Genomic DNA, 22,307 nt, shown 5'->3' with positions numbered 1-22,307 from the left:
TTCATAGGCGGAGCCAATCAACTCCTGCAGTGGGCGGTGGAACTTGCAGTGCTCAGCCAATCAGGAGGGAGATCCGCGCCGTAGCTCAACCTATCGGGAGGGAACTTTACGCGGGCCCTGGGAATGGTTGGGTGAGGCAGCCATTTTGTTTGTGAGGAGAGCAGCGGAAGAGGAGGCGGCGGCGGCGGCGGGGATATCAACAACAACGGCGGAGACAACAACAATAACAGCGGCAGGGGAGACAGCAACAACAACGGCGGCAGCGGCGGCGACAGCAACAATGGCAGCGGTGATAGCGATGGTTGGGTGCTCGGGGAGCTGCATTTGAGGTCGCGCACTAGCAGCGGGGGAGATCAGGGGTGAGTAAGTGTCATGGTGAGGGTAAGGGGTGAGTGAGTGTCATGGTGAGGGTAAGGGGTGAGTAAGTGTCATGGTGAGGGTAAGGGGTGAGTAAGTGTCATGGTGAGGGTAAGGGGTGAGTGAGTGTCATGGTGAGGGTAAGGGGTGAGTAAGTGTCATGGTGAGGGTAAGGGGTGAGTGAGTGTCATGGTGAGGGTAAGGGGTGAGTGAGTGTCATGGTGAGGGTAAGGGGTGAGTGAGTGTCATGGTGAGGGTAAGGGGTGAGTGAGTGTCATGGTGAGGGTAAGGGGTGAGTGAGTGTCATGGTGAGGGTAAGGGGTGAGTGAGTGTCATGGTGAGGGTAAGGGGTGAGTGAGTGTCATGGTGAGGGTAAGGGGTGAGTGAGTGTCATGGTGAGGGTAAGGGGTGAGTGAGTGTCATGGTGAGGGTAAGGGGTGAGTGAGTGTCATGGTGAGGGTAAGGAGTGAGTGAGTGTCATGGTGAGGGTAAGGGGTGAGTGAGTGTCATGGTGAGGGTAAGGGGTGAGTGAGTGTCATGGTGAGGGTAAGGGGTGAGTGAGTGTCATGGTGAGGGTAAGGGGTGAGTGAGTGTCATGGTGAGGGTAAGGGGTGAGTGAGTGTCATGGTGAGGGTAAGGGGTGAGTGAGTGTCATGGTGAGGGTAAGGGGTGAGTGAGTGTCATGGTGAGGGTAAGGGGTGAGTGAGTGTCATGGTGAGGGTAAGGGGTGAGTGAGTGTCATGGTGAGGGTAAGGGGTGAGTGAGTGTCATGGTGAGGGTAAGGGGTGAGTGAGTGTCATGGTGAGGGTAAGGGGTGAGTGAGTGTCATGGTGAGGGTAAGGGGTGAGTGAGTGTCATGGTGAGGGTAAGGGGTGAGTGAGTGTCATGGTGAGGGTAAGGGGTGAGTGAGTGTCATGGTGAGGGTAAGGGGTGAGTGAGTATCATGGTGAGGGTAAGGGGTGAGTGAGTGTCATGGTGAGGGTAAGGGGTGAGTGAGTGTCATGGTGAGGGTAAGGGGTGAGTGAGTGTCATGGTGAGGTTAAGGGGTGAGTGAGTGTCATGGTGAGGGTAAGGGGTGAGTGAGTGTCATGGTGAGGGTAAGGGGTGAGTGAGTGTCATGGTGAGGGTAAGGGGTGAGTGAGTGTCATGGTGAGGGTAAGGGGTGAGTGAGTGTCATGGTGAGGGTAAGGGGTGAGTGAGTGTCATGGTGAGGGTAAGGGGTGAGTGAGTGTCATGGTGAGGGTAAGGGGTGAGTGAGTGTCATGGTGAGGGTAAGGGGTGAGTGAGTGTCATGGTGAGGGTAAGGGGTGAGTGAGTGTCATGGTGAGGGTAAGGGGTGAGTGAGTGTCATGGTGAGGGTAAGGGGTGAGTGAGTGTCATGGTGAGGGTAAGGGGTGAGTGAGTGTCATGGTGAGGGTAAGGGGTGAGTGAGTGTCATGGTGAGGGTAAGGGGTGAGTGAGTGTCATGGTGAGGGTAAGGGGTGAGTGAGTGTCATGGTGAGGGTAAGGGGTGAGTGAGTGTCATGGTGAGGGTAAGGGGTGAGTGAGTGTCATGGTGAGGGTAAGGGGTGAGTGAGTGTCATGGTGAGGGTAAGGGGTGAGTGAGTGTCATGGTGAGGGTAAGGGGTGAGTGAGTGTCATGGTGAGGGTAAGGGGTGAGTGAGTGTCATGGTGAGGGTAAGGGGTGAGTGAGTGTCATGGTGAGGGTAAGGGGTGAGTGAGTGTCATGGTGAGGGTAAGGGGTGAGTGAGTGTCATGGTGAGGGTAAGGGGTGAGTGAGTGTCATGGTGAGGGTAAGGGGTGAGTGAGTGTCATGGTGAGGGTAAGGGGTGAGTGAGTGTCATGGTGAGGGTAAGGGGTGAGTGAGTGTCATGGTGAGGGTAAGGGGTGAGTGAGTGTCATGGTGAGGGTAAGGGGTGAGTGAGTGTCATGGTGAGGGTAAGGGGTGAGTGAGTGTCATGGTGAGGGTAAGGGTTGAGTGAGTGTCATGGTGAGGGTAAGGGGTGAGTGAGTGTCATGGTGAGGGTAAGGGGTGAGTGAGTGTCATGGTGAGGGTAAGGGGTGAGTGAGTGTCATGGTGAGGGTAAGGGGTGAGTGAGTGTCATGGTGAGGGTAAGGGGTGAGTGAGTGTCATGGTGAGGGTAAGGGGTGAGTGAGTGTCATGGTGAGGGTAAGGGGTGAGTGAGTGTCATGGTGAGGGTAAGGGGTGAGTGAGTGTCATGGTGAGGGTAAGGGGTGAGTGAGTGTCATGGTGAGGGTAAGGGGTGAGTGAGTGTCATGGTGAGGGTAAGGGGTGAGTGAGTGTCATGGTGAGGGTAAGGGGTGAGTGAGTGTCATGGTGAGGGTAAGGGGTGAGTGAGTGTCATGGTGAGGGTAAGGGGTGAGTGAGTGTCATGGTGAGGGTAAGGGGTGAGTGAGTGTCATGGTGAGGGTAAGGGGTGAGTGAGTGTCATGGTGAGGGTAAGGGGTGAGTGAGTGTCATGGTGAGGGTAAGGTGAGTGAGTGTCATGGTGAGGGTAAGGGGTGAGTGAGTGTCATGGTGAGGGTAAGGGGTGAGTGAGTGTCATGGTGAGGGTAAGGGGTGAGTGAGTGTCATGGTGAGGGTAAGGGGTGAGTGAGTGTCATGGTGAGGGTAAGGGGTGAGTGAGTGTCATGGTGAGGGTAAGGGGTGAGTGAGTGTCATGGTGAGGGTAAGGGGTGAGTGAGTGTCATGGTGAGGGTAAGGGGTGAGTGAGTGTCATGGTGAGGGTAAGGGGTGAGTGAGTGTCATGGTGAGGGTAAGGGGTGAGTGAGTGTCATGGTGAGGGTAAGGGGTGAGTGAGTGTCATGGTGAGGGTAAGGGGTGAGTGAGTGTCATGGTGAGGGTAAGGGGTGAGTGAGTGTCATGGTGAGGGTAAGGGGTGAGTGAGTGTCATGGTGAGGGTAAGGGGTGAGTGAGTGTCATGGTGAGGGTAAGGGGTGAGTGAGTGTCATGGTGAGGGTAAGGGGTGAGTGAGTGTCATGGTGAGGGTAAGGGGTGAGTGAGTGTCATGGTGAGGGTAAGGGGTGAGTGAGTGTCATGGTGAGGGTAAGGGGTGAGTGAGTGTCATGGTGAGGGTAAGGGGTGAGTGAGTGTCATGGTGAGGGTAAGGGGTGAGTGAGTGTCATGGTGAGGGTAAGGGGTGAGTGAGTGTCATGGTGAGGGTAAGGGGTGAGTGAGTGTCATGGTGAGGGTAAGGGGTGAGTGAGTGTCATGGTGAGGGTAAGGGGTGAGTGAGTGTCATGGTGAGGGTAAGGGGTGAGTGAGTGTCATGGTGAGGGTAAGGGGTGAGTGAGTGTCATGGTGAGGGTAAGGGGTGAGTGAGTGTCATGGTGAGGGTAAGGGGTGAGTGAGTGTCATGGTGAGGGTAAGGGGTGAGTGAGTGTCATGGTGAGGGTAAGGGGTGAGTGAGTGTCATGGTGAGGGTAAGGGGTGAGTGAGTGTCATGGTGAGGGTAAGGGGTGAGTGAGTGTCATGGTGAGGGTAAGGGGTGAGTGAGTGTCATGGTGAGGGTAAGGGGTGAGTGAGTGTCATGGTGAGGGTAAGGGGTGAGTGAGTGTCATGGTGAGGGTAAGGGGTGAGTGAGTGTCATGGTGAGGGTAAGGGGTGAGTGAGTGTCATGGTGAGGGTAAGGGGTGAGTGAGTGTCATGGTGAGGGTAAGGGGTGAGTGAGTGTCATGGTGAGGGTAAGGGGTGAGTGAGTGTCATGGTGAGGGTAAGGGGTGAGTGAGTGTCATGGTGAGGGTAAGGGGTGAGTGAGTGTCATGGTGAGGGTAAGGGGTGAGTGAGTGTCATGGTGAGGGTAAGGGGTGAGTGAGTGTCATGGTGAGGGTAAGGGGTGAGTGAGTGTCATGGTGAGGGTAAGGGGTGAGTGAGTGTCATGGTGAGGGTAAGGGGTGAGTGAGTGTCATGGTGAGGGTAAGGGGTGAGTGAGTGTCATGGTGAGGGTAAGGGGTGAGTGAGTGTCATGGTGAGGGTAAGGGGTGAGTGAGTGTCATGGTGAGGGTAAGGGGTGAGTGAGTGTCATGGTGAGGGTAAGGGGTGAGTGAGTGTCATGGTGAGGGTAAGGGGTGAGTGAGTGTCATGGTGAGGGTAAGGGGTGAGTGAGTGTCATGGTGAGGGTAAGGGGTGAGTGAGTGTCATGGTGAGGGTAAGGGGTGAGTGAGTGTCATGGTGAGGGTAAGGGGTGAGTGAGTGTCATGGTGAGGGTAAGGGGTGAGTGAGTGTCATGGTGAGGGTAAGGGGTGAGTGAGTGTCATGGTGAGGGTAAGGGGTGAGTGAGTGTCATGGTGAGGGTAAGGGGTGAGTGAGTGTCATGGTGAGGGTAAGGGGTGAGTGAGTGTCATGGTGAGGGTAAGGGGTGAGTGAGTGTCATGGTGAGGGTAAGGGGTGAGTGAGTGTCATGGTGAGGGTAAGGGGTGAGTGAGTGTCATGGTGAGGGTAAGGGGTGAGTGAGTGTCATGGTGAGGGTAAGGGGTGAGTGAGTGTCATGTTGAGGGTAAGGGGTGAGTGAGTGTCATGGTGAGGGTAAGGGGTGAGTGAGTGTCATGGTGAGGGTAAGGGGTGAGTGAGTGTCATGGTGAGGGTAAGGGGTGAGTGAGTGTCATGGTGAGGGTAAGGGGTGAGTGAGTGTCATGGTGAGGGTAAGGGGTGAGTGAGTGTCATGGTGAGGGTGAGTGAGTGCAGCGGTGAGGGTAGGGGAGTGAGTGTCATGGTGAGGGTAAGGGGTGAGTGAGTGTCATGGTGAGGGTAAGTGGTGAGTGAGTGCAGCGGTGAGGGTAGGGGAGTGAGTGTCATGGTGAGGGTAAGGGGTGAGTGAGTGTCATGGTGAGGGTAAGGGGTGAGTGAGTGCAGCGGTGAGGGTTAGGGGTGAGTGAGTGCAGCGGTGAGGGTAGGGGAGTGAGTGTCATGGTGAGGGGTGAGTGAGTGCAGCGGTGAGGGTAGGGGGTGAGTGAGTGCAGCGGTGAGGGTAGGGGAGTGAGTGTCATGGTGAGGGTAAGGGGTGAGTGAGTGCAGCGGTGAGGGTAGGGGAGTGAGTGTCATGGTGCGGGTAAGGGGTGAGTGAATGCAGCGGTGAGGTAGGGGGTGAGTGAGTGCAGCGGTGAGGGTAGGGGGTGAGTGTCATGGTGAGGGTAAGGGGTGAGTGAGTGCAGCGGTGAGGGTAGGGGAGTGAGTGTCATGGTGAGGGTAGGGGGTGAGTGATGGTGAGGATATGGTTGAGAGTGATGGTCAAGATAGGGGTGAGTAAAATGGTGAGGATTAGGGTTGAGTGACTGTGAGGGTAGCTGTGAGTGTGCTGGGGTGGGGTGGATAGGGGGGAGTGATGGTGACGGTAGTGGTGAGTGTGGTGAGGGTAATTGTGAGGGTGAAGCTATGCCTAAGTGACGATGGTAGTAGGGTCAGTGATATCTCACTCTACCCTCAGTCATTCCAGGCAGTCAACCCATGACACCTCGGCCTGTCATGTGACCTGCCAGTGGCCTTCCACTTCACGTGGCTTCAGAGTGCACCGAGCATGGCACAGCGCCGGGGCGACGTCAGCGCCACTTATTTATGAACAGCGATTGCTGTTGGGGTGATGGTAGATGTGTGTCTATATGCATGTTCAAGCAAGTTTTGCTGCTCACATGAACGTTCAGGCGGTTACTCATTTCCCGTTTAAAGTCGTGACCCAGTGGTGTAAATTCCGCATTCACATGGCGGCGGCGAGTATCTTCATAGGACAACCGCTGTTGACTTCCCCCACAAGGTGGTAATAATTGTATTGACCCCGTAGGTGTGATGGGCTCAGTCACTTTCCAACCAGAAATTGATAGCGAGCCGCTAGCTCAACCGCTGGACCACCTGGCCTGTTATGTATTGAGAACAAAACAAGATCGGTAATATTATTGAACGTCAATGCCCTCGAGGGTTATGATGGTAACAAACGGGAGTGATCAGAAGGTATGGATGGGCCAGATCACCTTAACGATAACAGTATCATGCTCAGATTTATGTGCAGCCGCATGGGTTTGTAATTTTCAACAACCCACAAAACACCTGCTTCAGTACCTTGTATCACATTCACTAGCCACCCCTGTCCATTAAGAATGAGTAGGGTTGTTAAATGGTAACCAGTAAACCGGTAACAGTTTTCAAATTTGGTTACTGGCTCTGAACATCTGGAACCGGTAACCGATTCCTGTAGAATATCAGTGATGAATGCACGGATTGGCACACGCAAATATATAAACTTAAAGGCGCATTTTTAAGTCACCGCGTGGGACATTTGTCCTCGTTTCTCAGTTAAATTGTAAGAGTGAAGCCCAACTCCTTGTAAGAGATGAGTGTACCCACACTTTACCCAACTACACATGCGACCTGCTGATCGACTGTGGTGTAGCCATTTATACTGCTGGGTGGACAGATAAGAATTAAGAAACCCGCCTCCATTTCAATTGCAAGCCCAATGTGCAAACCATTACAGCACGATGGCAGCTCCCTTAATGTATCAGTTTAAAAGGTAATAATGTATTGCTAGACATTTCTGTTTCATGCGAAGGTTGAAGAATGCTCATCGCTGGACAGTGCTATTGGCCAGTGCCAGTTTGGCAGCAGGGGTCTCATGACAAGCATGGAACATTCACGGAGTGTGACGATTTCCACCAAAAATTGGACATCAAGAGCACCTAGTGATAGAAAATTATTGGTGAAATTTCACATGGGCTGGTTTATTACAATTTCAAAATAATGAGGTAAAATAGTGGAAATTAAGATAGAAGTGATGGAAACACAGACTAAGCTCACAATGGGCACAAATGATACATTTTGCTCCATCACATCCACACTGTCCACCACTTCCAGTTTTATTTTAAGATGTCCATTTTTAATCAGGAAAGGATGGTGTCAGATATGACTCGGGCCTGTGATCGACGTAACCCCCTTTGAACCCCACAAACGTGATGCAATTATTGAACCGAGGAGTTGCGAACTGGTTGTGTGTGAGGGACTGAAGCGGTAGGGGTGACCGCGGCCAAATTCCCGCTCACGGCCAAATTTCCGCTCACAGCCAATACCAGTGACGATTATCTGAACTGGTCCTGGGCCACTCCTCAGTCGACTAAGCCTCAAATGAGTACCTGATGCCATGCTTGAACATTGCCACTCGGGAGACAAAGGCGGCCGGGCGTGGTGCTGGCCACCCAACCCCTCGTGTGCCGTGCTGGCCTTCATAGGTGTTCGCAAACAGCACTTGCTCCTACAGTCTGTTAAGGCTATACAGGGGATGTTTGTATTTGGAGCATCAAAATATATTATCCCCGTTTGAAGAGATTGACATCCAAATGATCCAAATGAACATGAACTGATAATTGCAGAATAAATGTTTTCAACATGTGGAAGAAGTAAACATCCAATGCCTTACCTGATCATGTTTCGTTGCCAAGTCGACCCCGGCTTCTGATGTGGTAATCCATTTGGGGAAATGTGTCCTCCAAAACCTTAATCACGTTGAGAGAGAGGGTTGATTTTCAAGGTAAATAGAGAATAAACACTTCCAGCTAAACAACACGTGGTGCGAAGGATGTCGATTGAGGGTAATTCCTCTTTTAGACCTGAAAGAGGGAACAAGGGCAGCATGAAATGTCACATTCTGGTCTATCAGCGTGCACTGATGATTGAATCAATGTTCCTTGTCAGTCAATCACAATTATTTTGTCAGCTCTGTAACACTGCGTGGAACTTGCTTGGCTGTTAATCGACAATTAGATGTTCTCTCTACCTTTTGATTAAAAATTTATTTTTGGGTGAAGGTATTTAATTTTGTATGTTCTGGCCAACTGTTGAAACTGTCCACGATCCGACCTAGCCAAACAAGTACAATTTAATATGTATTATTTCATGATTTATGTGGGTTACTGATTAACATCATATGCATTTTCATTATGAGTTAATTCGTATACGAGCTTGTCTGCCTCAAGAAAGTGCATGTCGTTTAACACGGTCAGTTTTTCCATATTCTTTATCTGCTCTTTTTTACGTTTGAATAATTTATGTTTTTAGCATCATTCATGTTACTAGTATCTAAAAATGTATAATTTGCAACTCGCACTGTTTAGGCATCCACCTATTAGCATGTTGACTACATACGGTGCAAAATAAATGCAATATACATATAGAAGTGGGGAACCATAGACAAGCGGAAGGGCAGGGCAACAGACACCAACAATTGCCCGATCTCTGTGGCCTTATTTTGGGTTGTTTTTCACTCCACTTGTCTGGGTGTAGGACAATCACGGACGCTAACACAGCAGCAGCAGCAGCCATGAGCTTTTGCCAGGACAACCCCCCGCTGACAGCAGGTACATGTGTGGGCTGTGGGCATAGCCAGCGCTGGGTCGCGCACATTCACACATGCACACCACATACTGTACAACAGCACTACAAAACAGCAGTACGGTATCCTACAGCAATGTATGGCACTATGCCACACTCTTCAAGTTAATTAATTTAGTGTAACCTGGTGAGAACACCGAACCTCCGATTAGCACGATTGGCTATGTACGGTGTGAAAGAATGTCAACATACAAACATAGTCATCAAAACGACAATATAAATAACATTCACAATTGAACCTTAAGCGCAGCGAGGACAAATGCGCAGAAAAAACAAAACGATTAACTTTGATTAGCGGATCGTGTAGAGCTCGTCGAGAGCAATAGATTGCCGCATCGTTCGCCTTCAAAAGACAGAAATTTACGTAGCAATGCAGTTTATGCGAGAGCCGGGGGCTTATGGGACCCCGGGGTTCCCGCCATAAGGTTCAATTAAGCAAAAGAAATCTCAACAAAATTAACCAACCAGAATTAAAAAGCACATGAATGAAGTCAGGCTATGTGCTAGGAAGATTGCCATTGTCCAAAATGTGATCAATTACATATTTTCCCTTTTAAGGCCACTGTTTTTGACTACTAAGTTATAAAACACTAAGTTTAGTGTTTTATTTGTGTTTATTACCAAATAATGTCAAATAAAAGTGCGTACAAAAATGCTTGCACTACAGAGTAAATCGAAAATTGCACGAACATAATCGATGTGAAATGAAATACATTTCAAGTAACAAAAGTTGGCTTGGACAAAAATACTTTTAATTACAGGAACCTCAATGTTTAGAGTATTTGGCTGTTCTAAATTTTCCACGTGATAAGCCAATTTGTAGAGCTAAAATGTGTGACCAGGTCACGTCGGAAAAATAGCTATGTAGCTCAGTGAGCCTTATCTGCTAAAATAAAAAGTCTAGTCAAATTTAGTTAGGGTCATTATCGTACCATTATGTAACCAGACGAGGAAATATGTACAGTGTATGAGAGTAAAAAAAAACACTTACATACATTGCAACAGAGAGCATCCAATGCTGGGTTGTGTTATACTACTGTACTGCATGAAATATTATGCAGGCAGCTCTACTTTACACTTAACTCGGTATATTACACCATAATACACTGTCAAGCAACACAGAGATATCATACATCACCATTCTTCAATTCAAACAAACATCATCACATTCCACTACTAAAAACCCTGGTCGATGATAATATGTCAGACTCAATTCAACCGTCACTGCCACTATATTTAACAATGATATTCATATGCATAGTGAAACCATGAATCTGCTTGGTGCAGCAATCTCAAATGAGCTGATTATGGAACAGCTTTGTTACTCATCTGGATAAAGAGGCATCATCTAAAAATCTTGGTTTACTTTGCAAAAGCTTATTTAAAGCACACATACGGCCAAAGTTGGGAGAACTGTTGTATATTTGAGGTGGAGTATCCAAGTTCCTACTTCACTGCACCTGAGAATTCAACACGAAACGGGGTTATTAATGATCCAGAACTCACAGAATCACTTCAGTCACTCACCCACTGGTTTTCGGTCGTCTACTTATCACCTGTCCGTGTGTGTGTGGGGAGCGCTAATGTAATGGTTAGCGCGTTGCGCTACAAACTCAGAAACCCGAGTTCAATTTATACCGATGGCCAACACCAGTGACGATTATCTGGACTGGTCCTGGGCCTGCCCTAGGTCGACTCAGCCTCAAATGAGTGCCTGATGCGGTGTGTTAACATCGCCACTAGGGAGACAAAGGCGACGGGGCATGGTGCTGGCCACTCACCCCCTTGTGTGTCGTGCTGGCCTTCGTAGGTGCTCGTTAGCAGCACTTTTAAGGCTATACGGGGGATATTTGTCTTCGTGTATATCCGTGTCTGTCTCTGCCTTTGTCTCTGTGTCCTGTGTCTCTGTCTCTCACTGCCTCTGTATGTGCACTGCCCCAGGCGTGTGGGGGTTGGAGATCCCAGAGCGTTCGCTCCCCCAGCTCTTCCCAGGACACTTCCACCTCCCACTGCCCCAGCAGCAGCAGGTGAACACGCAGCAGCAGCAACCACAACAACAACAGCAGCAGCAACAGCAGCAGCAGCTATCGGCAGAGCAGCCGGTGGCTGTGATTTCTCCACACACGGTGTCTGGTCAGCGTGCCGTCACTGGGAAGGTCACCACGCTGCAGCTGCAGTGGACTACACTGCCGCACATACAGCAGCAGCAGCAACAGCAGCAGCCGCCAGCACAGCAGCAGCAGACAGCACAACCAACACAGCAGGTACAGGTGGCCCACACTTGGTGGAGCTGAGTGGAGATCTGTTAATGTGTTCATGTTTGGCCCATCATTGAGCTCCACGGTTGTGTTGGTTGGGTCACAAAGCCCCACATTCCCAGCTATCATGTGCCGAAACATCATTGGTTTTACTTAACACAAATGAATCATGAGCTTCGTGCAGAATGAATAGCAAATTAAATAAGCAGACAATACACAACCTTCACATATTAGTCCCGGAAGCCATGTAAAAATCCATGAAACCCCATGGCCTTTTGGGACTGCGTAATTTCATCTGCATTGGTTCAATATAAGGAAACTACCGGTTTCAACATTCATTGTCTTAGGCTGCTCGAACCAGGGCGAGTGAATTGCCAGATGTTTGCTGGCTAGATGGGCTAAATGTGTTCTTATGAGTTAAATCAGTGATGCCCACCCACTGGTACCCATATGCACACTGTGAGGGGGAGTGTATGTGAAAAATCACGTGATGGCAGTGGTCATAGGTGGTATTGTCACGTGGAGTTAATGAGCAGTACTACTCTGCACTGAAGCTAAACACGTATTTGTTGTGGGAAATTCAGTGTGTTAACGACCAATTCTGACCCAATATACTTCTCTGTTGTCTGGAATTCAGCAAACCCATGCTCTTGGTTATCCAGGTCATTCAAGGTAGTAAATATTTCTTGAAGCTTGCTTTTTACATACCTTCCCTCTCTACTGCATGCTGATGGTGACTGGGGAATATGCTGTAGAGTAGTGGGAATTTATATTGTTATTGAGATGTAACTATTTTAAATTATAAGATTTTTGTTCATTGTTATCATTACATTTTTAATAAATGTTTCAGGTATTATACATAGGTGCTCGCTAACAGCACTTGCCCCAACAGTCTGTTAAGGAAACAGGGGGGATATTTGTCTTTGTACTCATGACCACTACGTGCGTGCAGGTGGTGCCTTCCCAGCATGGGGTGGCGGCGTCTATCATCGTGGCGGGGGCGCCAGGAGCGACCGGGGTTCCTGTGGTGGGCGAGGCCGGCGCTCTGAGTGTCTGCTGTCAGTTACAGCAGCAGCCCCACCAGGAGGGACAGCAGGTACATGCAAAATTAATATTTTTTTGATTGGCGGTGACACGGCCCTGTGGTAGTGTGTTCGGCGTTTGTCTCAGAGGTTTGCGATTCGAATTTGGCAGCGTTGCAGAAATAGAAGTAACATAAGAAATGTATTTTGTTACTGCTATTCTCCACAACGAGACTAATAATGTTTTGTTAAATAGCCTCAGCTGCCTCTCATTAGCTACCACTTCGTAGCAGTTGAACACGGCTCCGTTTTAATGTAAGGAATCGTAAATGCCACTTGCAGCGGTTGCCTTTCCCAGGCGCAGGTGGTGCCTCAGATCGAATGTGGGAATCTCACCCCACAACAGCCTCAGCAGCCGCAGCAACAGCAGCAGCAACTGAGAGCTGACCAGACGTTCAAGTGTGAGGGCTGCTGGAAGGAGTTGGTCTTCTCATCGTACTTGTTACAGCAGCACCACCATCACCACAATCACCACCAGCAGCCGCTGCAGCAGCAACAGCCACAGAAGCAGCCACAGCATGAGGACGCGCAGCAGCAGAGCACCGGCTCTGAAAGTAAAAGCGCTCGCCGCGCCCACGGAAGCAAACGCAAGAGGGCGACCACCACCAAGGAGGAGGAGGGGGGTGGCCGCGATGATGATGGCTGCGTTGGCACCAACGGCACCATCATCGTCACTGGGCTCAGCATGAACCCTGGCTCCGTCAACGGTACCATCGTGGGCACGACGGGCAGCGCCACGATGGGAGAAGACGTCCTGGAGAGCGTCGTGCGCGAGACCATCGACTGCGCCGGGCTGGCGGCCTCGCAGGCCATGGAGGGCATCTCGGACGGCGGCGTCGGCGAGGACGCGACGGTGGCCGTCGGCGCCGGCGACGACCCCCTGCAGCTGCCGCTGGCGTGCGAGCGCTGCGGGAAGCGCTTCGCTCAGGCCCCGCGGCTCGCGCGGCACCGGCGCACGCACGACGCGCCGAGGCCCCACGGCTGCCCGCAGTGCGGCGCGCGCTTCAAGCAGCGGCAGCACCTGGCGGCCCACGCGCGGCTGCACACGGGCGAGCGCCCGTACGCGTGCGGGGACTGCGGGAGGCGGTTTGCGCGCGGCGCCAACGCGGCGCGGCACCGGCGCGTGCACACGGGCGAGCGGCCGTACGCGTGCACGGCCTGCGGCCGCCGCTTCCGGCAGAAGCCCCACCTGGCGGCGCACACGCGGCTGCACACGGGGGAGCGGCCGTACGCGTGCGCAGCCTGCGGCCGCCGCTTTGCCAAACCCTACAGCCTCACGCGGCACCTGCGCTCGGCTGCGCATGCGCGTAGGACGCAGCAGCAGCAACAGCAGGAGCAACAGCAGCAACAGCAGCAACAGCAGCAACAGCAGCAACAAACGCCAGCGCAATAACCTGCCCCAGAGTGGACTGAGGACAGTTTGCGAGTGTTAATGTTTATGTGTATATGTATAACAGCAGTGTGCTCATGACCAACTCCGGTTTGGCAGCAGAGGTCTCACTTCCAATCATTCGAGCAGCATTATCTTTTCATCGGCTGCATAAGTACCACTCTGTGAAAGCTGCCTGGCCGCTTGCTCAATATGGAGCTCCGGGTCTTCTCGGCCACAATTAGGCCGTTCTTTCTCTATGCTTTCGAAATGTTAGTCCCCTTTAAAGGAACACCTGCGCTGGCTTGAACCATCCAGGCTTTCCTGCCTACAATCCATCCTGGTTTTAACCAGGATGGATTGTATGAGGAGCTCATTCATCATTGAAAGATCTGGACATGGTCCCATAACTGATATTTTTGATAAGTGAGGCTGCTTTAGCTGGGTATTGTAGCTCACATGCCCAGCCACTGCATGCCTAAGTAGCTTCTGTTTGGTTGGATAAAGGAAGCTAAACGGGCACAGCACGAGCTAGATAAAAGATGGGCTGTGTGGTATGGGAGGATTTGGGGCTGATTATAATACTTGCCGATGACTGGTACCAGCAGAGTCAAGATTGGCCTCTGGGTATTTGGAAGTCGTCGCTCTCCCAACAACAATATGGTGGAAGAGTAACGCTCAATAATGAGCGGAGCGCAGGGCAGCTAAAATACAGCAAGTTGGCACACTTGGCAGCACAAGTGGTACATTTGTGTCATCTCAGTGAGTTAACCCATAACACCAGGGTCTGTCCTGTGACCTGTCGGTGAGCCTTCCACACTTCACGTGGCCTCAATGTGCATCTAGCCTGGCACAAGCACTGTGATCACATCACCGCCACATGGTGGCAAATGGTGGCTGTTGTGTGTGTGTGTAAAAAAAAAAAGACGCCCCACATAGCTTTTACCAGATTGTTGGGATAAACGCTATCGGGAGTACCTATGAAGACCAGCACAACGCACGAGGGAGTGGTGTGTCAGTGTTGAATATCTGAAACCAGGTCTAGGCCTCCCCTAGATTGACCCTGTCTTAAATGAGTACCTGGTGCTGTGTGTAATTCTTAACACTGAGGAGACAAAGGCGAGTGGTCATAATAGTGACCACACCAACCCCTCGTGTGTGCTGCTATGGCCTTAATAAGTGGTCACTGAAAGTATGTACCCTAACAGTATATAAAGGCTACATGGGTTATCTCATTGTTTATATCTATGAACGATTGTCTTCAAGCCTCAACACACTATGCTGCAACTGCCTCTGCAAGATAATTTACTGGACGCTGCTTATGTTTTCTGCTTTTGTGGCTACGTGTTTGCCTATTTCAAGTACTTTTTTAATCTCTGCAATTACTTCAAGACATTGGTCAAAATATTTATAGGGACGAGTTGCTTAGCACAACCCAACGTCAAGTTTGATGAGTTTCCAGTTCATTTGTTTAACCAGGTGAGAACTCAAGAGACCAGAAATGATCTTGGTCACCAAAGTGACAAGCCATAACATACAAAAATAACTACAACAATGAAGCAGATATAAATCGGAGCAAAAACATCCCCATTATAGAATACATTGAAAACACTGCAGACACATGAAATACATTTTTAGGAACAAATGTTGGTTTGGACAAATTTTTAAAACCTTTAAATCAAATTGAGTTTGAGCAACATCAACAGATTTTGGGTCATTATTGGACGATTATGTAAACATAAGGATTTTATTAAATGTAACAAATGTAAGCAAGTAGAGAAACTGCTTGAGTCATGTTTATCCATAGGACTGCCACTTGATTCCCTACCAAGCGGTACCTATTTTGCCAACCCCAGAGGGATGATGGCCCAAGACAACTCCCCAACCAGCTTTTGGTCACACACTCAACCTGGTTTGTGCTTGTGGCGTCTTGGTTACCAACGATTGGAGAATCCTGTGGGAGTTAATAGTATTGCACTATGCTGGATTAGATCCTGTTTATCGAAAGCAATTTCTTAGCCTTGGTGGCTCTAAGCCCGTATCCCCCATGTCTGTCCTGGGTCCACTTCTTTTCTGTATCGACACATCTTCATTAGGTACCACCATTAATTAGGTCTAAATTTCCACTCATGATGACACTCAAATTTACATACACTGCAAAGTGAGTCTAAGTGATGCCTTCTATGTTCCCTCGTAATCACTTTAACTAATCGGAGCTTGAATGCAGCACAATTTCCTCCAGTTGAATGGGGAGAATCCGAATATTTATTTATATTGGAAGATTCCAATGAGCTATGAAGCGTTTTTTTTACAGATGTCTAGTATGGGCGGATACGATAGAACATTGCCCGGTTACATCCCATCCTCTCAGCCACTGATGCGGATAAATTAGTTCATGCTTTTATTTTCTCAAGCATCAACTACTGCAATGCCTTACTATTTTAATAGTACCTTCAGTAAGGTACTTTGTTGAATACAGTCCATTCAGAATGCAACTGCTAGGGTCTTGACCCAAGCTCCTCATTCAGAACATACCACACTTGTTCTTGCATCTCTTTGCTGGTTGCCAGTTAAATTCCACGTTGATTTCTAGCTCCTCCTCACATTCAAGGCCCTGAATGATCTCGTACCTCCGTAAAATCGGAAGTTGCTGCGCCCATCCCCCCATAGATTCCAACAAGAACTCTTGAGGTCGGTGGACTCAGATTTCTTCCGCAACCCCAGAATGAAGCTCAAGTCCATCATGGGTGATTGAGGCCTTCGCTTCTGTGGCACCTGGATTGTGGAATGCTCTGCCGAAGGCTGTCAGAGTTTGGTTGGGTTGGGGTCTTAAAGTCTCTAAAAACATTTCTATTTCAGGAAGGTGTTTTCTATTTTAACTTAGCCATTCTTACCCATGCCTCCCTGCCCCCCCCCCCCCCATCGTCATTGATGTGCAGCGCCTTGAGATTTTATGAAAGGCACTTTATTAGCTATAATTATTATTTGAATTCGCAACTGTATGATAGCGAGCCGTTCACTCTACCACTGAGCCACCTGGTCACATTTCCAATTTAACAAAGTAATATGAATCCTACAGCTGTAATGTTAAAGTTTTTTTTTTAATAATGTGTTTATTTTTCTCCTTACAAAACTATAAATTGCTAATAAGGCTGCCTCCTTTTACTGGGCAGGGAGTTTGCAAGTGCAACGTAGGTTTCTATTGCTTTCATTGCGAGCCACAGAGCCAACATTTAAAAACAAATTGCTTGTAGAGACAAGTGTAACGTGATGGATGAGGAACTGCATAACTGTCAGCTATTTAACATAATGCAGTATTTCATGTTTTCCTTAGGACAAGTCACACCAAGGTCTTGAGAATTCGGATGATCCCAGATTGAATGTTAAAATTCGTTTTGGTATATTTTTTGTGCTGGAGAAAACGAGTGTCGCAGAAAAAAACGACGTGAACTAGAGCACGACTGGCGAGAGTTGTTAACTGGTAACCGTTTTAATATTCGGTGACTGGTTCCCTGAGTCTGGAACCGGTCACCATATCCATTGGAATGTCAGTAATGAATGCACCGATTGGCACGAGCACATGTATAAACCGCACGGCGGCCGAAGTCCACCGCATGGTACATTCGCCCTCGTTTCTCAGTTGAGAGGTCGTAGCTTCGAAAGTGCTCAAGCCACTGCCGGCAGAGGGGCCTTCACTCGAGGAAGCTCTCGGGGGGGGGGGGGTGAAGGGGGTATTTGGCCTACTCTTGCATCCTGACCAGACGTCTCAGAAGAGATGGGTGTATTCACACATTACCCCACCACATGTATGTATGGCGTAATGTGTGAATATAGCCACCTCTTCCAAGACGTCTCGTCAGATGTAAGAATAGGTCAAATACACCCCCCCCCCTGAGCGTGTGACCTGTCAGTCAACTGGTGGACCCATTATACTGCAGGATGGACAGAGGCATGGGGCAACTGAAGGAAGTTTCCCAATGTTTTAAAGGAACCAGCAACCACACTGGATTCCAGTGTGCCCGGCATTACACAACGGCAGAGCCCTTTGCTTTTTAGTGAAAAAGCAACATTAATTTTATCGCTGGACATTCTATACCTGTGGCAAATCCAGCACCGGTAATGCAAAAAAACGATGTTAGAACAACCCTATAAATTACTTTTGAGTGTGTTGGCACAGGGCCTCATGGTATTGTTCTACTCTGTGATGCACTGAGAAGCCTCGGAACAGCTCTGGCGAGGTGTGTGAGAACCCCTGTGTGGTAGGAAGGTTTCTCTTGGAGTCGCTACAGCAAGGGGTTGGCTGACGTCACCTGTGCGGGGCTTGTGCGTGCATTTTCTCTAGACACCCGTTTTCTCCCGCATGTAACTTCTTCACGGAATTGGTGAAATGTCCAACAGATAAAAAATAGGATTTCCTGCTCAAATGGGCATTGGTGATAATTATCTCCTGTTTACAGTCCTGAGCCAGTGGTGAAAATTCAGCATTGCTATGGCAGGGTGAATCTATCCTTTGGACACTTGATTTTCCCACAAAGTGAAACAAATTTTAATGACCCACTAGAAATGAGTCAACTCCAATTAGGATTTGAACTCGCAACTGTGATTGTGAGCTACTCATTCTAGGGCTAAGCCCTTCTGAAAATGAGTTTTTTTTCAATTACTAAAATTAATGTTTTAATATATGTGCATTAAACGTTGTAATATTAAAAGGGATGTAGGCATGGATTGGACGCTATGGAACACGTGCTAGTGGCAGTAGCATCATGTCTTCCAATCCAGGAGTGACCCTGGAAGTTGACGCTTCAGAGCGACTTTACAAGTCACTTGAGTAGTCCCCTGCACAGGAAGGTGCGTATCCATGCTGTACATGTGGTTTAACATCAGCAGTCATTTCCAATGTCAACTTCCCCCTTCAGAAATGAGCTTGACCAACTTGAGTACAAACTGTCATAGAATGGGTTTTTTTCCTGCAAGCATTGGTGGCCGAGTTCTGTCAGACTCTGTGCTCAAAAGTTTAATTTCGCAGCTGCGATTAGCATGATTGGCTACGTACGTTGTAAAAAAAGTTCAACATACGTACATAATCGCAGATGAAACCTGGATCTGAACCCAAGATTCCAATGGTGTTGGCACATTGCTTTAGACCCATGACCTCCAGGACGACAGTTCCTCGGGCTATTTTAATAAATGCTGTGCGCACTCCCTACAGTTGCCCTCACTTGAGCTCATGTCATCGTCTGTGCTATCGCTGACGACGTGTTTTTAAATAATTGCGCACCAAGGCGTGCGTGGATATACACGCAAGGAAACTGGGCAGCCGAGAGGAAATAGTTCCATAATAGAGGTGTTTGAGTAAGATTGCATAAATATCGATGTCGTTAAACGCGCCACCACCCAATACGGCCAATTAGGTTTGTCACGTAAACAAAAACATGACGAATCGTTATTCGTTCAGCAAACCTGTGTGTTGGAGAGTAAACCCACAACATTTACAATGATTATTATTTCTGTAGTTGTGTATACGGCGTGTATCGGGGAGATGAGTGAGAGCTATAAGATGTCACCAATCCACGAGCCCCACTGCGCGAGATGTGACCACACGGTGGCAGCTTCGCTTCAGAACTCGGGTCCACACAGTTCCAAGGCAGCAGAGGGTAGGCAGGGCCAATCGCATCACCTACATTTAACCTTTCTTTACGCATTATTTAACAAATAGATATGCAGACAATACACCGCCTTCATATATCTTCCAAGTAAAAATAAAAGTATTTTTTACACATCCCATCTTCCACACAGCCTTCTGGGAGTGCATCATTGCAGCCGCCATTCCGTTTGTAAGAGAGATGATGTAAAGAGTTGATTCAGCAGTGCTGGGACACGGCCTCTTCCAAATAGGGATATCGCTGCAGTCGTAAGCACCCGCAAGCTTGTGTGGTACTCAAAATGATAACACTGATGTTTACAAATTATCCTTAACATAGTTTGAGCAGAATAAGTCGCATATGCTAACATTGTTTAGACGTAACCATGGAACACCTTCGCAAATTATATTTTTTGATAAATGTTTAAATAAATAAAATACTCCATGCCCCCCCCCCCCGTTAAAAGAGACAAGTCATTAAGGGTCCCCAAGCTCTTCAAATTACTGGCCAGTTATCTGTTCAAAGTGCAGAATCAGTGGTACAGATTGTAATATTACTATTGCGGGTTGAAGTTGCCACCGTTTTCCATTGACCAAATCCGGACATTTCTCAGCCTCTGTCTGTAAAAATCGGAGGGCGGTACAAATCAATTGCTGTCACCCGAACACATGCCGAGTTTTGCACTGTCTGCCTCAAACCCAGACGGAGGGGGTGGGGCGCCAACCCCAAACTCTTCTCATCGTGTTCGGGACTCCGTTCAGCAACGTTGAGCTGCCCTGTCACGTCAACCCGTTCCGAGACGTCTGCAATTTGTAGGGTGGATCACGTTCACCGCTGAATCTCGGAACGTGCAAGCGGATCGCGTAAATTTTATTTAGAGAGGCATAGGCGACGTTTGTAATCCGTTGGGATCCCAGCATGGAATGTGCATTATAAATTTGAATTATTATTGTACGCGTCGCATATAACTGTAGCCACACGACCATGCTATACGATAGCTGGCGTCAAACTGTGGCACGTCCTACTGCATGGCCTTGTGTGAGCCTCGGTATGGATGAAGTTATTTTGTTTTAGCCGGAAGAAAAACTGATGTTGTACACGTACTTCATCGGAATGGCAAAGGGTTAAATGTTTTAACTTGTGGCCCTGATGGGCACTTGAATCCACAAATGATTTTTCTTCGGGCAACTGTTCTGCTGCCCGTGTAAACTCTGTGCCAATTGTCCACTTTCCGGATTGCACTGCTTGTTTGCAGAGCACACATATATATGTGTACGCTGAACGTATATTGCACCGTACATGGCTACTCGTGCTAATCGAAGGTGTGGGAGAAGGACAACAAACTAAAAACAAAAACCGTTCTCAAGAAATGAGTTTTCAATCTCGATTTAAATTGCATAGCTCAAGTGGCTTCCTAACATTGGAAGGAAGAGCGTTCCAGACGGCCAGTGGTTGTGCGTGTGCATCGGATAATGTACAGTATTTCTGCTCATACGAACCGTTTTTGGACGTAGTGTTTTCTGACTTTAAAAATGTCTTGACGTATATGTATTAGTTATCGCGAGAGTTTCTGTGTTTGCGTTCACAACACGCGCAACATCAACACAAAATACACAGCATTTAAATTTCACAGACTACGCACATCTAACCGATTACAAATAATGAGCAGCGTCAACACATTGGCACACACCGGGCGATCCTTTTTTTGTGTTCTAACAAGGTCACGTGGCCGTCAACAAGCGGCTCCGTCTTAAGGTTGTAATCGTTAGAAGTTAATTAAAGGTTGTAATAGCTCGGAGTTCATACATTGAAGACAAATGCAGAGGTGTTCCGTTCAAATCTGACGGGCTTGCCCAGGGTGATAGTGTGGCTGTGTTATCCATGAAATACTATGCACCATTTACTTCACAGTGGATGTTAAAAGCAAGTGTCATTCAAAATGAGTAGCCCATTATGTGCTAATTCGGTAAACCACCTTGTGTGTCGCACGTGGACAGCTGCCACGAGGGGTGCCCCTTCACGTGTGTTGAGATGAGATGTGATACAATTCACTTGTCGCGTGATACTTCCGCTCTATCAAACATAAATCACCATAATCGCATACAAACACATCCCATATGACAAAAGTACAAAACTAAATGTGCAAATGTATATATAAATTTGGTGTCTATGAAGTGCCGTAATATATTGTGGTTTGTGACTTAACGATTTTGTCAACTATTTTTCAGCAAAAAAACTGATTTTTACTAAAGGTTATGATGGCCAGTAAAATAGACGCTGATTTATATTCAGAATAACAGCTGGTGCTGTCTGGTTTTCCCTGTGTACAAGGGACGTGGTGGGTTTTTGTTTTGTTACATACAAGCGGGCCACGCATATCGGGACAGCGCTTCCTATGAGGCACGCGCTCCGGTGAGGACTCGCTGCAGCGCTGTGCGCCAAGTCCTATGGTCCGTGCATTTTCCACAAACCTTTCCCATCCGCCCTGGTAGACAAGGCCAGGAGGCCAGGACTGACTTTCGAAGGAAGGTGTTGGCTGTTCAGGTGGAGGGTACAGCCGGTGAGCGCTGGATCATCAGTCACCCTGACGTCTGTACCTTGAATTCTGTCAAGTGCAGTCAGGTAACAACTGGGTGCTATATTTGATGTTGAAACTTTTTTTTAACGAGATATATATAACTGTAAAAGCGAACTCGTGTAGTGATGTCCTTGACATTTTGATCACCAATTGAGATGCGTTGTTTTGTGTTCACCTGTAAGAGCCCGCCGATATTCTTTTTGCAAAGATTTTTCGCAACGTGTGTGCAATTCAATGTATCATTAAACAAGGGAATATTACTCGCTAGCATCGCATTGTAGAGTGTAGTTATTAAGTATTGAGCGTTCAATACTTATTAAGCACACTTAAGTATTATGCACATTTAGGTGAGGTCACAAATTCATTGGCTTCTCTTTTCGCAGATGTCTGGAGGTCCCCTTACAAACCTCGTGGTAGAGCCAGTCCATGCTCAGCTCCAGACCGGCCAGCTACGCACTTGCATTAGAATAAAACTCGCTTCATAGCTACGTGACTGAACACAACCATTGTGGTTCCTTTGTGCATCGAAACTTTAGTTCCATTTGCTACTGGAATCGTGTCGCCCTGTGGCACATCTGCATCGAGAAGTAAAGGCGACCAGGACATCATTCACAACTCGCGCTGTTCAC

General features: G+C 48.4%; 1 protein-coding gene across 4 annotated transcripts; it reads left to right on the top strand.

The window, feature by feature from the left end:
• The first annotated feature begins 75 nt into the window (after positions 1 to 75).
• On the top strand, positions 76 to 21,945 carry LOC144736922 (uncharacterized). 4 transcript variants are annotated; one of them, XM_078619612.1, is made up of 5 exons: positions 76 to 359; positions 8,642 to 8,715; positions 10,691 to 11,013; positions 11,960 to 12,103; positions 12,538 to 21,945. In XM_078619612.1, the coding sequence occupies exons 2-5, from the start codon at positions 8,679 to 8,681 to the stop codon at positions 13,480 to 13,482; spliced, it is 1,449 nt and encodes a 482-aa protein (XP_078475738.1). In that variant the 5' UTR covers positions 76 to 359; positions 8,642 to 8,678; the 3' UTR covers positions 13,483 to 21,945. The 4 variants fall into 4 exon arrangements, with proteins under 4 accessions (XP_078475738.1, XP_078475736.1, XP_078475737.1 ...); XM_078619610.1 differs by having other exon boundaries at positions 78 to 289; positions 12,388 to 21,945; XM_078619611.1 differs by having other exon boundaries at positions 78 to 359; positions 12,436 to 21,945.
• The last annotated feature ends 362 nt before the right edge of the window (positions 21,946 to 22,307 follow it).

Source organism: Lampetra planeri, chromosome 63 (genome assembly GCF_965212315.1).
Source record: "Lampetra planeri chromosome 63, kcLamPlan1.2.h2, whole genome shotgun sequence".
Classification (NCBI taxonomy): Eukaryota; Metazoa; Chordata; class Hyperoartia; order Petromyzontiformes; family Petromyzontidae; genus Lampetra; species Lampetra planeri.
The sequence above is the reverse complement of the archived record's forward strand: the minus strand, read 5'-3'. Positions and strand labels throughout refer to the sequence as shown.

Excerpts from the sequence above, each read along its gene's own strand:
- LOC144736922 (XM_078619610.1), top strand. The coding sequence starts at position 8,679 with ATGAGCTTTTGCCAGGACAACCCCCCGCTGACAGCAG. Across the intron at positions 8,716-10,690 it reads CAACCCCCCGCTGACAGCAG|GCGTGTGGGGGTTGGAGATC; the intron begins GTACATGTGTGG and ends GCACTGCCCCAG. Across the intron at positions 11,014-11,959 it reads CAGCACAACCAACACAGCAG|GTGGTGCCTTCCCAGCATGG; the intron begins GTACAGGTGGCC and ends ACGTGCGTGCAG.